The 15,669-nt window shown below is 39.1% G+C and overlaps 1 protein-coding gene across 8 annotated transcripts in view; it reads left to right on the top strand.

The window, feature by feature from the left end:
* Nucleotides 1–15,669, top strand: part of RUNX1T1 (RUNX1 partner transcriptional co-repressor 1) — a 143,013-nt gene that overhangs the window by 96,775 nt on the left and 30,569 nt on the right. For all 8 annotated transcript variants that reach the window (XM_528188.7, XM_003311835.7, XM_003311832.6 and 5 more), the window contains 2 exons: nucleotides 773–954; nucleotides 14,133–14,383. In XM_528188.7, coding sequence (XP_528188.3) covers nucleotides 773–954; nucleotides 14,133–14,383 — 433 coding nt within the window. The remainder of the gene's footprint in view (nucleotides 1–772; nucleotides 955–14,132; nucleotides 14,384–15,669) is intronic.

The raw sequence follows: 15,669 nt of genomic DNA, 5'->3' as shown, positions 1-15,669 counted from the left end.
GTGACCAGTATACAGGGTTTCTTCTAACATTAGAAGAAATATGTGTGTGTGTGTGTGTGTGTGTGTGTGTGTGTGTGTGTGTGTATTCATTCCTTAGAATAAGACTGATACAAAGAAGGCAGTTTACTGTTGTAGACTACTAGAATATACTGCTTTATGCATTAATTCCATCTGGGATATGTGACTATACCCAGGCCATTACTTAACTATTGTCTGAACTTGATGACTATGGAAAATAATCTCTATGTTCATGTCTATATTTTTAAGTGTATTTTCATTAAGTTAGTACTTGACAAAAGATGTTTTCTGGGATTAGCCTGCTTGACCTTTGTGAGTCACCAGATACAAAATTGAGTGTGTCAGGGAAACTATTCTGAAATTAATTGGACTGTGTATATATTTTGTATACCCTCTATCTTCCCTGTGGAGAACAAAAGTTCTTAAGATTGGAGCTAGGTTCTCACATACCGTAGAACATACATTCAAGTATAAAGGGACCCTAAAAATAATGTGCCACTTGCAATGTTATCAGTGAAGAAATAAAAGAGAGGTAAAGTGATGTACAAGGGTCAGTCACCTCACACTTAGGGCAATCTGCGCACATGGTAGCCCAGTGCTGAGAATTGTGCCTGTGGTTCCAGCCCATGGCATGCATTTGACCTGTGATGTAGCTGCATTGCATACTCTTCTCCAGTGTTCGAAAAGCAGAGTAAGTCAACAGGACAGAAGAAAACTTTCAGTCTGTCCTCTCATTCCTGTCGTTCCCTTGCAGGCCAACTTGCCCCTGCTGCAGCGTGAGCTCCTCCACTGCGCAAGACTGGCCAAACAGAACCCTGCCCAGTACCTCGCCCAGCATGAACAGCTGCTTCTGGATGCCAGCACCACCTCACCTGTTGACTCCTCAGAGCTGCTTCTCGATGTGAACGAAAACGGGAAGAGGCGAACTCCAGACAGGTGAGAGGGAGGAGGAGCCTGGATGAACCATGACCTTTTTCTCATACCTGTGGCATGAGGAAACATTTCATGTCACAATTAAACCGCCGGCCTATGTCATTCTTGCACAATAGCAATAAGCCATTGTGGCCATCTTGAGAATCTGGCTCTGGCCTGGGATTTTACAGAGTTTTGAATCTCTGTCCTGGGACAGTTTGGCTTTTGTGTAGGTTAATCTTTTCTGCTTGTAGTATTAAAGCTAAATGGTGAAGACGAATGATTTTTCTGATTTGCCAAGTACCACTGATGGCTCTTAGATGCACATCAATATTAAAATTCTCATTCATTATGTAATTTAACCCAACCACATATTTTACTTCAATATTCTGAAATTGGCTGTTCCTAGTTTCCTTAAAATGTGATGGTTTGGAAGCTTGTCTGTATGTATTTCTTAACACAGTTATTTGTTTTGGTTTGTATGTGAACTAAGAGAAAACTTCTGGGACACTAGATGAACTGAGTGAAGATAAGAGTTATACAGTAGAGACAATAGATGGTATTTTTGCTGAAAATTTTACTTGTTAGATACTGTTCTATCAGATACTGTGCTCTCATAACTGAGAATTCTAAGAAATGTAAAAACCACTTCTCCATTAAACCCTACAGAGTAATTGTTGAATAAAGCATACACATGAAATTTCCCATTTACCGTAGTAAAATAATTTTTATGAATACCTCATCCTCATCTATAATTATCTTCTGATATAGGAATGCAAATTCTTATTAGCATCATTTTGCATAGTATTTTTGAAATATGGAGAATTTTACAATGAAACTATATTCAAAAACTTATTTAGCATATACTTTGCTTTCTTTCTCTGCTTATCTGTTCTCTTTTGCTGCATTTCATCAGGCATGGGTATAACAGCCTTTGAGAGGTTAACACCCTGACACAGTTATGTTCCACATTCATAGGAGCTTAAGATCTTTGGAGCTGCTCAGAGACATCTATTTGTCACTGACTTAGCTATCCTTAAATGTATTAGCTGCTTTGCAAATCAGAATGTTATTTAAAAGCCAGCCAGTTTACATACTGTTATTACATAATCCTCTGTTAAGCAGTTTTTATGCTACAATCTCTGTAATTTTGTTCCTCTTGGCATAGAACCTCTTAATAGTTTAAAATTGCTAAAGCAAGCAGTTAAATATTAGTCCCCTTTTGACGTATTGTAGGCCTACCTTCATATATGACCTACAAACAGAGCTACTTTCTTATTCTTGCAAATCATATTTTGTTGGTCACATTTAAGAGTAAAATAGAGCACTTAGTGCTTTAGCTTTTAAAGGGAACTGCTTAATCCTGATGCCTGAGTGGCATGTCCACATGATGCTGAAAACCAAAAGGTGGCTCAACGATAGATGATTTACATGTGCATTCCTGTTTGACCTGAACCGATTTACCCTGCAGAAAATGAGTATGACATACAAATACTGAGATATTTTAGCTCCATGATAAAAGAATGAAGGAGAGACTCGATGGAAAATTGGAAGAAGGAAATTTATTTAGGGTTGTTGGGGTGGAGGAGAGTGTAACAGGGAAAGATTTAGATAGCTAAGATAAATGTAGAGATGATCCTGCAGGCAAAATTGAAAATGGACACAACTTACTCTGGCATTCTGAACTGCTAAATAACCATAACAGGGAATATGAAAATCTGTTTCATTCATTTCTCTGTATTTCCAGCTATTTTCCCACCAGCTCTTTCCCAGTATTTTATATTTGAATGTATTGTGACTTTTGACTATCCTTGCACAGTCTTAAGGTAAGTGCTGGGCAGTATGTTAACACTGATATGAAAACTTCATCTTAAATTCCACAGAGGCTCAGCATTCTTGTTTTGATGCTCCGTCGCTGTGCATGCATCAGTGTATGCATTCAGTCAGGTAGAACTCTCCTAAAAAGAGTCTTTGGTCTGATTTTCCCTTTGGTTTTTCATGGATGGTTGCCAGAGTCAGAGTTCACATGGTTAATCTTTGGATGGAACATTCTTTATCAAATGGGGCACTGAAATATACATTATATCTCAAAGATGGCAAATGGGTTTCCTTAGAGTTAGGAGGAAGGGTAATGAGAATATGTTGTGTAAATACATTTGTGTCTTGTGGGAATTTGATCAGAGCCAAGAAAATATGGGCCTCTACAGTATTTTTTCTTTTTGCATATATTTTCTGCATCTTGTTTGCATATGCATTTTCCTCTTCTCTGGTTATTTATCTGTATATCCAGATCTACTATATGAAATTTTATAGAGTATGGAGCTGTCTGACAGCAGAGCTTTTTTTGTTTTACTGAATGTTTTGTTGGTGCATATGGTCTGACATGGATGAGCAGCCACGGTGAGATTTTGGAGTCTATTAAACTGGCTCATTAAAAAGATCAATCTGTTTCTGTAATAACACTGGGAGCCATCAGTCACTAAAAGAGGGAAAAACTGACACCTGAGGAGAAAACACATTTTGGTAATTTGTTCATGACATGTCATGAACAAAAGAGCGCTCTATATTTTGTTTACAACTTTGGGAGCTTAAATTCTGTGACGATTGCTGAGTTAATGTACTAAACAGTCATCATGTGTTTCAGGGATGGGTTTTGGCAAATTTAACTTTCTTCTTGTCCTTAAATATGATTGTCACTGGTTATGTTTTTTTTCTTTAAACATTATTGTTATTTACAGAGAAATGAGTACTCTAGGGAAGTCTATGAAATTGTTTTTTTTTTTTTGTTCCTGTATGGAACAGTGAAATGTTTTCTACTTTCTTTTAAATGTAGCTCTGGGGAGTGTCTCTGAACAAGTGTTACTGATTTTGTAGGTCTGTGAGAGAATATTGTAGAACCCAAAGTAGAAAAAGACAATTTTTATTATAAAATTATGTTATTTCTTTCCTAAAATATTAGGGAAAGTAAGTAGAAAATTCTGATTTCTATTCTTTGTTAATATGTAAACGTCATTTATAGTAAACATTTATTCTTTTACCATTCTGTGGTGGGAGATGCTGAAGAAAGGCATGTGATCGTTTGTTTTGGAGCCATGTAAACAAAATGAACACTCTTACAGATAGAGAGTAGAAGCTAAGAGCCCTCTTTAAAACTGCTCACCGTGGTGACTCGTAAAGACACAAGCACTTTTGTGTAGGAGGAGGGAAAAGAACTGTTAGATAATGCTTTCTTTCTTTGAGACTGCAGAATGGATTAAAATTATTAAGATTTAAAGAAAATAATTGTGTTAGGATGATTATCATTGCTGTCTTTCTTTTCTCAGAGCTTTGATATCACAGCTTTTCGATCTAATTTGCTTTCAGTATTGTGTTCTCACCTGTTATGCTACTTTTCTGATATAGGATTTTTCTTGCTTAAGAAATCAAACCAAATAATCTTTGCTTTTGTGTGGGTAACATGGTTGTTTTGTTTCCCATTTTGTTCCCCCTACTATCTCAAATGATGGATGTTAAGTATTAATCCCCTTCTTATATGCCATTATTTTAATGTAATTATGCTTTACATTACTCTCAGTTTAACGCTTCTAAACTTTCAATACAAAGGCCATGTAGTTGGATTAATATGTATTTCCTCCTCCCCCAAGAATTAAACATTATTCTCTAAAAATAATTGGTTGAACTTTAGAGTTATGTAATTTGTCAGCTGGGAGGGATCTTATAGATACACCAGGCCCCATTCTTTTTATGTTTTTTTTTCCTTAGCCATGGTCTGCAATGTTGCCCAAGCTGGTCTCAAACTCCTGGGCTCATGTGATCCTCCCACCTTGGCCTCCCAAAGTGTTGGGATTATAGGCACGAGCCACCACACCTGCCTTTTTACATTTCATACCAAAACAAAAAAATCACACATATTTTAAATTTATGGATTTGCTCATGGGATGTTATCTGTATTTTTTTTTTAAGACAGTGTCTCGCTATGTTGTCCAGGCTGGTCTTAAACTCCTGGGCCCATGTGAACCTGCTGCCTCAGGCTCCTGAGTAGCTAGGACTACAGGTATGCACCACCACACCCAGCTGGCCCCCATCTCTTTATTCTTGCACAAACTAAGGCCCAAAGAACTTGCCTAATGTTGCAAAGCTTCTTAGTGGAGAAACAAGCATATTTGCATACTTGAAATCTTCCAGTTGCATAAAATATGTTTTAATGTGCAGAATTTAAATAAGGAAACTCAACTAAGACTTAGGCTTCTCTTTTTTCACCTTACTTTCCCTCATTTATTTTCTATAGTTGCTCAAGTGGGTAGATGCCATAGTATAACATTCTGAGGTTTTATATATATTTTTAACGACAGAAGAGCCACAGCTAGCCTGTGTTCCTGGCTTAATGAGTCAGTTAGAAAATGCTGAAGGTTGGAGGATCAAAGGCAATCATTTTGAAATCATGTTGGTTGTATTTGTGAGATTTGTTATGACAGTACACACCAACTAAACTGAATAGGTCCATTTTTTTGTTTCTGTAAAATGAAGGCGATTTCACTATTTTTATCTTTCTAAAAGAAAAAATAGATACACTTTACAAGGAATTGTAGGGTCAGTTGTGCAAATAAGAATTAAATTTGTATAACCTGCATTCGGTTTTCTATGAAAAAAAATGTAGGGATTTTATGTCACATTTATTTATTCTAGCTTGTGTTGCATCTATTATGTATTCCACAGTTGCAAGGAGTGATTTTTAAAAATATTAATCACATCAATTGGGAGGCCTTTCAGTGAAATAGCACAAAATTACATTTATTTATTTTTATTTATTTATTTATTTTGAGACGAAGTTTCGCCCTTGTTGCCCAGGCTGGAGTGAGTGATCTGGGCTCACTGCAACCTCCACCTCCTGGGTTCAAGCGATTCTCCTGTCGCAGCCTCCCAAGTAGAGAGGTATCAGATGCCTGCCACCATGCCCGGCTAATTTTTTGTATTTTTATTAGAGACGGGGTTTCACCATGTTGGCCAGGCTGGTCTCAAACTCCTGACCTCAGGTGATCCACCCATCTCGGCCTCCCAAAGTGCTGGGATTACAGGCATGAGCCACTGTGCCCAGCCACAAAATTATATTTATATGTTAAAGATAACACAGTTGTACGGGGCATTTTGTTCTTTCCACATTCCAGCTTCAACTTTAACTTGTTAGCCTGATTTCTTGCTGCTTTGTTAGGGTCTAACTTTACTGCATACTCCTCACGCCTTAGTCTCTATTCCAGCTGATGGTTTCTGCTGTCTTTCCTAGTTGTTATATGCCATAATTCTATTAATACTTCATGGCCTAACTCAGTATCTACTATTTGAATGAAAGCTTCCCAATTATAAATAATATAATAATGGTTACTATTTACTGAACACTTCAGATATGCTGGGCCCTGTGCTAAATAATTGACAGACTAACATATAGCACTTCTTTCCTCGCAGTCCTATGACATAGATTCAAGAAGGGCAAATAATGTGTGTGAAGTCACATGGCTTGTCAGAAGCCCTAATGGGATTCTAACCCTGGGTTCTCAGACTCAAATGCCCATGCTCTCATAGCCGTGATTCTGTATCATCAGCCTCTGAATGCCCCTGCTTGAAAACAAAATGCTTTGATTAACTTATTGAATGCCAAATTCATGTTAGGTTCTTTTCTTAGATTCTTTCCTATAGTTCTCTCCATAGCTTTCAGATAATCATTTCCCATTTTGCAGGCAGAAACACTGAGGCTCTTAGAGGATTAAGCCTCTTGAGTTTATATGGCCAGCAAATAGCAGAGCCACAATTTGAAGCCATCTCTATGTGACTCCAAAACCTCTGTCCTTATGAGTATACATTCTGGAGTAATCTCTCATTCTGCTCTCACATACCACATTTGTTCTGTTTTTAATGGTACCTTCTCTATACATGTCCTGTATGAAAGTATAGAAGTCTTGTAGCTCCAATTAAGTCATTTTAATGGTAAAGAATTAAAGTCTGCCTTAAATAATAATCTTATGGAAGGTTGAGGGACCATGTTTCTCTCATCTTTGTACTGCCACTGAAGTGCAGGATAGTGCATTACACATACTGGGGACCTAAAACAAAGCAAAACACTACAAACAGAACAAAAACCACTATTGAACAAATAATTCAAATTAAACTTAATGCAGTCATTTTTAGTAGTGTATTAAATGGTCTCTCTTCCAGGCATCTTTATTTTTTTGTTTAGTTAAAAAATGCATCTCTGAAATACAATAAAAACAGCCACAGACAGCCCAGGAACCAAATGCTGTGATTGGTTCACTGACCAGAAAAAACTGGAGGGCTCCAATAGAAACATACAGGTGACAGATTCGAATAAGAAAGCAGAGTTCCAAACAGCAGGAGCAGCAAAAATTGAATGCTTCAGCAGTGGGAGAGATTAGAAAAGGCAAGGGAAACAGCCAGTAACAGCCTAACTGTTGAGCAGATGGTCAGCTTCAGACACGTGACGGAAGCATTCCACCTTCTCGCTGCTGGAGGGAAGGCTCAGATAGCTCCCCCAACCTGCATATTGCAATCCTTGAAGGTCTGGGCATCACGTTTGTGTGTCTGGAGTGGCAAGTATCCATCTGCCTCTTATTTACTTCTAAAGGTATTAGCACACTGCTCAGAAAGTTCTCACTCCTAGGTGGTTGTTTAGCAATGGAGAGATTAAAGGTGCTTCTCTCCACCTGGCCCAATAATGATGGTCCTGTGGCATTCAGCTCTCTGTTCTTCATCACGTAAATGTCCCCCTCCCTCTAGAGTGATAGCAAAACAGAGAAACCACTGCAGGTTGTCATGAAAAATTAGGTTTGATTTTCTTTTTAAGGACGTTGGGGAATTTGTAATGTATTTTGTTTCAATACCTTATTCAATACCAATAAAAGTGTGTTATGTGAAATTCATATCTAAAGTCACCTCTTTCCTAACAATTCCTGAAGAGACCTTTTGCTGAATTATGTTTTAAAAATAATGATGATGAGCGTGATTTTCCCCCCCTTGATTCAATGTCTAGTCATTCTATGGCAATCTTAACAAACTGCACGTGTTAGAAAAGGAAAGGAAGATGTGTTTGATGTTATTAATGTCTTTGGTCTGCATTTAATAGAACTACCTTCCTAAGATTTAGATACAGACTTCTAAAATATAAGAATAAAATAAAGTAAGTCTTCAATGCCTGGTCTTAAAAGAATTTTAGACCCAGTGTCTCACTCCTACTCATTTTTCAAGGAGCTACAGTCTAGGGATGGGACTTGGCTGGGCTGTGGAGACAAACAGCAAACAAATCTGGGGGCCTGTGGCTCTGGGGGATACTGGCAAAGTGGGACCATGGTGTGACAAGGGCCAAGATAAAGGTATCCTGGGGCAAGAAGGAGGGACCCGTATAGAGATGCTTGAGATCAGCAACAGGACTTGGATTTGGAAAAGAAAGTTGTAGAGTGACTTCAAGTTTCTACTCGGGTGACTAGGTAGAAGATGGTACAGAAAGCAAAAGAGAAAGGAGGCCAGTTTGGACTCGTGAAATGTCTGTCGAAACTCAGATAAGTGAGTGTGTAAGGCACATAATTTATTTAAATAAATAAATGACAGGATGAATATTAGAAATTAAGTTTCTTCTTTCTTAGGTTTATTGTGCTCTACCAATTTGCCTTCCCCTAAAACAATATTTATAGTGGTAGTTCCTCACATTAAAAAAAATGTTAATGTAGAGAAAAAAACTTACACCCGCTTCTGCCATGTAGATTTGTCCTCTTGTTCTACTTATGTCATGATTTTATGATGGATTTTTTTCATACTTCCCCGTTTCCTTGAATGTTATACACTGTTTTATATAAATGTTACTAAGGGATTACCAGCACACACTAGCTAATCATCATCTTAAAAATATTTCATGTAGAGTTTTTGTTTTTATTTATTTTTATTTTTTCCTTGAGATGGAGTCTCGCTCTGTCACCTAGGCTGGAGTGCAGTGGCGCGATCTTGGTTCGTTGCAACCTCTGTGCCTCAGGTTCAAGTGATTCTTCTGCTTCAGCCTTCAGAGTAGCTGGGACTACAGGCATGCTCCGCCACGCCTGGCTAATTTTTTGTTTTTTTTTTCTTAGTTGAGACGGGGTTTCACCATGTCGGCCAGGCTGGTCTCAAGCTCCTGACCTCAAGTGATCCACCTACCTCACCCTCCCAAAGTGCTGAGATTACAGACATGAGCCACTGTGCCCAGCCTCATGTAGTTTTTAAAGGACATTTATTTTCTTTTCCTAATAGTTTACAGTTTCTGTTATTGAGGAGCTGGAAAAAAAAAAAGAGCCTGAGATAGGGTAAAGTATAAATTAGGTTGTCTCTTAATTTGTTAGTCCCACTTCACTGAGCAGAATACTGAAGCCAGAAAGTTAAGTAACTGGAGATCACACGGCTGAGTCCTAAGGATCCCCTGAGCTCAGAACATTAAACCTCGAGAGAGAAGTGATTGGGATCTAAATGTTGAAGGGGTTAGATTGTGTTGAGGAAAATGTCTCCTGGTAAGGAGATATAACATCCTCAGGTAGACTTAAAAAACAAATAAGCCAGGCGCTGTGGCTCACGCCTGTAATCCCAGCACTTTGGGATGCCGAGACGGGCGGATCGCGAAGTCAGGATATCGAGACCATCCTGGCTAACAGGGTGAAACCCCGTTCTCTACTAAAAATACAAAAAATTAGCCGGACGTGGTGGCGGGCGCCTGTAGTCCCAGCTACTCAGGAGGCTGAGGCAGGAGAATGGTGTGAACCCAGGAGGTGGAGCTTGCAGTGAGCCAAGATTGCACCACTGCACTCCAGGCTGGGCGACAGAGCGAGACTCTGTCTCAAAAAAAGTAAAAATAAAAATAAAAAAAATAAAAAACAAACAAAATAAAACTTTCAGAAATCCTTAAGACATAACACAGTTACCTCTCACTTCAGATTTCTACTAGAATTTGAGTTATTTCAAGGGTATACTGGTATGGGACAATGAAAAGTCTTTGCTAATTTTGCCTGATACACTGAAAAGGGCAATGAAGAATGCAAATATGGAGTTCAACCGAGCAAATGAGATATAGGTAGTTGTAGGCATTTCTAAGAAGCAGACAGACAAATGGCAATTAATTGTTTGAGTTACCCTTCTGAACATACATGCTTTGAATAGAACTGGCCTTGTAAGTAGACATTAGTAATTTGAGGAAGCACCAGAGAGATCCTTCATAGCTTTATTTTTGTGGACAGTGAAAGTTTTTGTGTTTTCTTTTTTTCCCCTTTTTTTTGAGACAGGGTCTCACTCTGTTGCTCAGGCTGGAGTACAGTGGTGTGATCATGGCTCACTGCAGCCTCAATCTCTTGGGCTCAAGTGATCCTCCTGCCCCAGCTTCCAGAGTAGCTAGAACTACGGGTGTATGTCACCATGTCCAGCCAACTTTTTGATTTTTGTAGAGACAGGGTCTCACTGTGTTGCCCAGGCTGGTCTTAAACTCTTGGGCTCAAACAGTCCTTCCTCCTGAGCCTTCCAAAGTGCCAGGACTACAGGTATTAGTCACTACACCCCTGCAAGTGTTAATGTTTCACAACTGTTAGAATGTAAACTATCCTTATGAGGTGATGAGCTTTTATTATTTCAGTAGCTAGCAGGATGATGGGCCCCAGGATAGGACAGTAAGACCTGATTGAAGTGAGAGAACAGACTTAGGCCCTAGTCTGCCTTTTAGGACATTACTGCCCTTGCTTTAGAAAAAAACAAAAATGCTTTTTACCTCCCATTTAATTGGGTCATTGAAGTAATAGCACTGAACAAAGGGTTTATCTAAGGATGAAGATAAATTGTGTATCTAACCATTTAAAAATTATAAAAATTACTCCAATGTTGTTGTTTTTGCCTTCATTGATCAAGGAGAGAGAAAACTAGTAAGTTGGGGTGGTTTGACCCAAATCAGTCAAAGATGTTTCATTATTTAGAAATTCTGCAGGGGCTGCCCTAAGATAAGAGGATATTTTCTAATTTTTGCACAAAAAATAAGGTATAAATAATAAATTGTTCAAACCAAGGAATGGAGAACTTGGCTAAGGTGGTTGCCTTAGATACTTATGGTTTGGCCAGAGGACTATCAGCACTGTGTGTTTTGATCTGCATAACTATGGCATTTAGTTGTAAATATAGAATACTTGAATTGCAGAGTTTGCAAACTAGAAGGGCTGCAGAAATCATCTAGTCCAGTGGTTTTCAAACTTGATTTTAGCCACAGACTTTTTCCTTTAAAAATGAAATCTTAGGTGGAACCCCAGTGATTGAAACAAATAATAAGAAGTGGGTTCCTCTGGCACTTTAAATCTTGAGAATCTTGATTGTTTTGGGGAAAAGTTCTTCATTGCCTACCTTCAGCACCTCAGGTGGCACAGTTTGAAAACCACTGATCTAGTCCAACCCTTTCATTTTACAGATGAATAAACTGAGGTCCAGAGAGGTTAAGTGACTTGACCAAGGTCACACAGCTAGTCATGGAAGAGCCAGGACTAGATCTCAGGTCTCTTGATTCCCAGTCCAGTGCTCTTTCCACTACACCACAATGCCAGTAAGGTAGGTGCTGTGTTAGCATTACGTTCATAGCCATTAATAGTCTTCAGTATTTTCCAGCTGATTTATGCTGATAATATGCATTGAATATTGAAGTGTATTTTTTAGAAATTTGTGGGATATGCAAATACAGATTAGAATCACATGGGTATATTTTTAGAAGATAAATCAGTATCTAGAATGTTTCAGTTTACTTTTAAAAATTATTTTAAAGCAATGCAATTAGGTAATGTCTGAGCTACATTGGATATTTTAGTCTGATATCAATGATCAATATGTAAGGAGTCAGTATGTTTTAGTGTAGACACATACTTTGAAGGGAGCAGCATTAGGACTCCTGGCCACCACTCCCTTGGGGGCCATGCTTTGCCATCATTTCCAATATTGGCCAGTCTATTCAGAATAGTGCATCCCTCTTAGTATGTAGTGGGCATGTTCTTCAACATTAAGCTCTGCAGATTTACCCTCAGTTTTTTGTTGTTGTTGTTGCTGTTGTTTTAAGAAAGAGTTTTGAGTTTGTTGCCTAGGCTGTAGTGCAGTGGCACAATCTCGGCTCACTGCATCTTCTGCCTCTGGGGTTCAAGTGATTCTCCTGCCTCAGCTTCCCGAGCAACTGAGACTACAGGCATGCACCATTACACCCGGCTGCTTTTTGTATATTTAGTAGAGGCGAGGTTTCACAGTGTTGGCCAGGCTAGTCTCGAATTCCTGACCTCAGGTGATCCTCCCGCCTTGGCCTCGCAAAGTGCTGGGATTACAGGTGTGAGTCACTGCACCTGGCCTCATGTAGAGTTTTTAAAGGACATTTATTTTCTTTCTGTAATAGTTTACAGCTTCTGTTATTGAGGAGCTGGGGGGAAAAAAGCCTGAGATAGGGTAAAGTATAAATTAGATTGCCTCTTAATTTGTTTTTACAAATGTTGTTTCCTATCAGTCCCATTTTACTGAGCAGAATACTGAAGCCAGAAAGTTAAGTAACTGGAGGTCACACGGCTGAGTCCTAAGGGTCCCCTGCCCGCTCCATAATAGTGCATCCTTCTTAGTATGTAGTGGGCATGTTCTTTAACATAAAACTCTGAAGATTTACCCTCAGTTCTTTCTATGCCTATACCTTCTGTCTCTAAGTCCTTTATTCTTCTCAACCTGGTGTGTATGAACTGTCACTGGGGGGCCCCCCCAAAGGGTCATAAAGGATGGTTCATTGTAGAATCCTGTTGCCCCTGATTATCTCTGTTGTTGATTCAGTTTCCACCTGAATTGCTCTAGTGTTATCAGACAAAGACTGGATGCCATCACTAGATGCCGGGAAAGTAGAAGAAATGCCTCTATGCTGTTGTTTTACTATCTAAAATAAAGAAGGCATGTAGATGTCTGCAGCCACTGTGAACTGGTAGAATTCTTATGAGAAAATGTCCCTGGGAAAATAGATGTTACCACCTGTCTAAAGATAAGAGTGCTGGTCTTGTAAGTAAAAAGTAAGTTTGGGAGCAGTGATTACAGTCAAATTTGAATATGGTTTGTTTCTATCTTATTGAATATATTAGGGGCTAGTCTCTATGCAGTAGAAATATATACAGCCAGAAATTAGTGCTTTACTCCTACTTTTATTTGAGAATCAAGGAATCGTGACTAGTTATCAGGTCTTATTTATAGAATGCATTCCTTCTGAAAGCCAAGTTTAGAGTTCTGTGCATCACCTGATGGTGTGTCGTCAGGGTGTTCCCGTCCTGCCATGTGACCTGATAACCCCAGACAGGATACATTAGCTCTCTGGGTATGTGTTTCCTCAACTTTAAAATAAGAGGGTTGACCTAGATCTTCCTTCTAGGCCAGGCTAGCTCTGTATGACTGCTGATTGATTACCTTGGTGACTCAAGATAATGTCAGGGTCCCAGACATTGCATTGCATACGGTATTTGCTCAGTTTGATCCTTACTTTCCTATAGAACTTTCTGTGATGATGGAAATGTTATGTATCTGTGCAGTCCACTACTGAAGCCACTGGCCAAGTGTACCTGTTGAGCACATGAAATGTGGCTACTGATACTGAAGAACTGAATTTTAAGCTTTATTTAATTTTAAGTAACTTACATTTTAAGTTAAACAACCACATGTAGCTACTGTATTGGACAACACAGTTCTTAGATATTCTCTGACACAGAAGTCAGATACCAAGTGGAATAGGTGTACCTTAAGTGTTCATCAAGAGAATGGTGATGTTTTACCTTGATGAATCTTCATCAAATACAGTCGGTCTTAGGGTAACTTGTTAGAAATCAAGCACTGTTTTTTGAATGAAAATGTTATCTACAGGAGTCTTGAGTTTCCTCTTGTTTGTGACTTAACCACATGAGCTTCAACTGAAAAGATATTTGCTAATTTGATGAGAAGTGAAGGAATTTTTCCTGTCTGCAGGCTTGTGATCATTTAGGTCTCGACACAGGTCTCAGTGAATTTCCGTATGTTTTCTGGGAAGCTGAGTTTAGAAGGTTTCTGGCCAATAAAAAATATTCTGTTTTTATTCCAAGCTCAAATATGAGTGACTGAACTGTGCTGGTTTCTGAATAGATGATGAAACAAACTCTTGTTTTTTCCCCCTTTAGAACCAAAGAAAATGGCTTTGACAGAGAGCCTTTGCACTCAGAACATCCAAGCAAGCGACCATGCACTATTAGCCCAGGCCAGCGGTACAGTCCAAATAACGGCTTATCCTACCAGCCCAATGGCCTGCCTCACCCTACCCCACCTCCACCTCAGCATTACCGTTTGGATGATATGGCCATTGCCCACCACTACAGGGACTCCTATCGACACCCCAGCCACAGGGACCTCAGGGACAGAAACAGACCTATGGGTAAGACTGAAGGATCTGTTCACTTCTTACGGGATTGGGTGCTTGAAAACTTGCACCATTACTTCTGAACTGAACTTGAGGCTTGAAATCTGTGATAGGGATGAAGATTCTCATATCTTGCTTTATATTGTCTCCTTTATGAAAAAAACTTGATTGGTATTAATAGACTTTTAACAGCTGTACTTTCTCTATCCTAATCACTTGTATTCTTTAAGACAGTACACTAAATTTCTTTGGAGGAGGGCATCTAGATTAATACAAGACCCTCAATTGTTGTGTTGGTAACAAATGCAAAATAAATTTTTAGCTTGAATTCTCTTTTAACATGAGACTTCATATGCAGTCTGCCTGCCACAAATATTTTTAAAAATCACTTGATTTTCTTGTGTTGTATCTTTTGTTTCAGATAGTCTCTACGTTTATTTTGATTTTTTTGAGGCTCCATGATATTCCATATTTCCAAAGTGTGATATGGCATGCTATCTGTGGCTTAACAGATGTTTCCCAAGGAATGATTTGGTACTTTTTTTTACTTGAAAATGCCAGTGATTAAAGTTAATATTGACAGTTTTGGGTCAAGGATCAGAATACTGAAGAAGAAGTGAATTTGGGCAAATATGTGTTCTATTTCCCTGTGTTCATTCCTTCTTTGCGTAAAACTATTAGAAGTGAAGCATTTTGTCTGGGTGCAGTGGCTCACGCCTATAATCCCAGCACTTTGGGAGGCTGACGCAGATAGATGAGTTTGAGCTCAGAAGTTTGAGACCAGCCTGGGCACTATGGCAAAATCCCGTCTCTACTAAAAGTACAAAAATTAGCCGGGCATGGTGGTGCATGCCTCTAGCCCCAGCTACCTGTGGGGCTGAGGCAGGAGGATCGCTTGAGCCCAGGAAGCAGAGGTTACAGTTAGATGAGATCATGCCACTGCACCCCACACACTGCACCTCAGCCTGGGTGGCAGAGCAAGACCCTGTCTCAGGAAAAAAAAAAAAAAAAAAAAAAAGTAGTAAAGCATTTTGAAGACATTGCCTTCTATAGAACAAATGTCTACCATGAAAAATGAGAGAGAAGATGAACACATGATCAGTGGTTCAGTGGTGGAGATGATAGTGTATCAGAGGGTTATCAGTAAGTACACTGTTACTGGGTTGTCTTCAATTCCTAATTAGTGATGAGTCTCACTGAGAGCAATAGTCAGTCTCCTCTTCTTTTTCCATCTCCTGTGTCCACATCACCCACTAACAGGACTTAATCTCTACCTTGTAACTAATTGCTGGCAAACTTTC

This window comes from Pan troglodytes, chromosome 7, assembly GCF_028858775.2.
Source record: "Pan troglodytes isolate AG18354 chromosome 7, NHGRI_mPanTro3-v2.0_pri, whole genome shotgun sequence".
Lineage (NCBI taxonomy): Eukaryota > Metazoa > Chordata > Mammalia > Primates > Hominidae > Pan > Pan troglodytes.
This window is presented reverse-complemented; position numbering and strand designations above follow the sequence as displayed.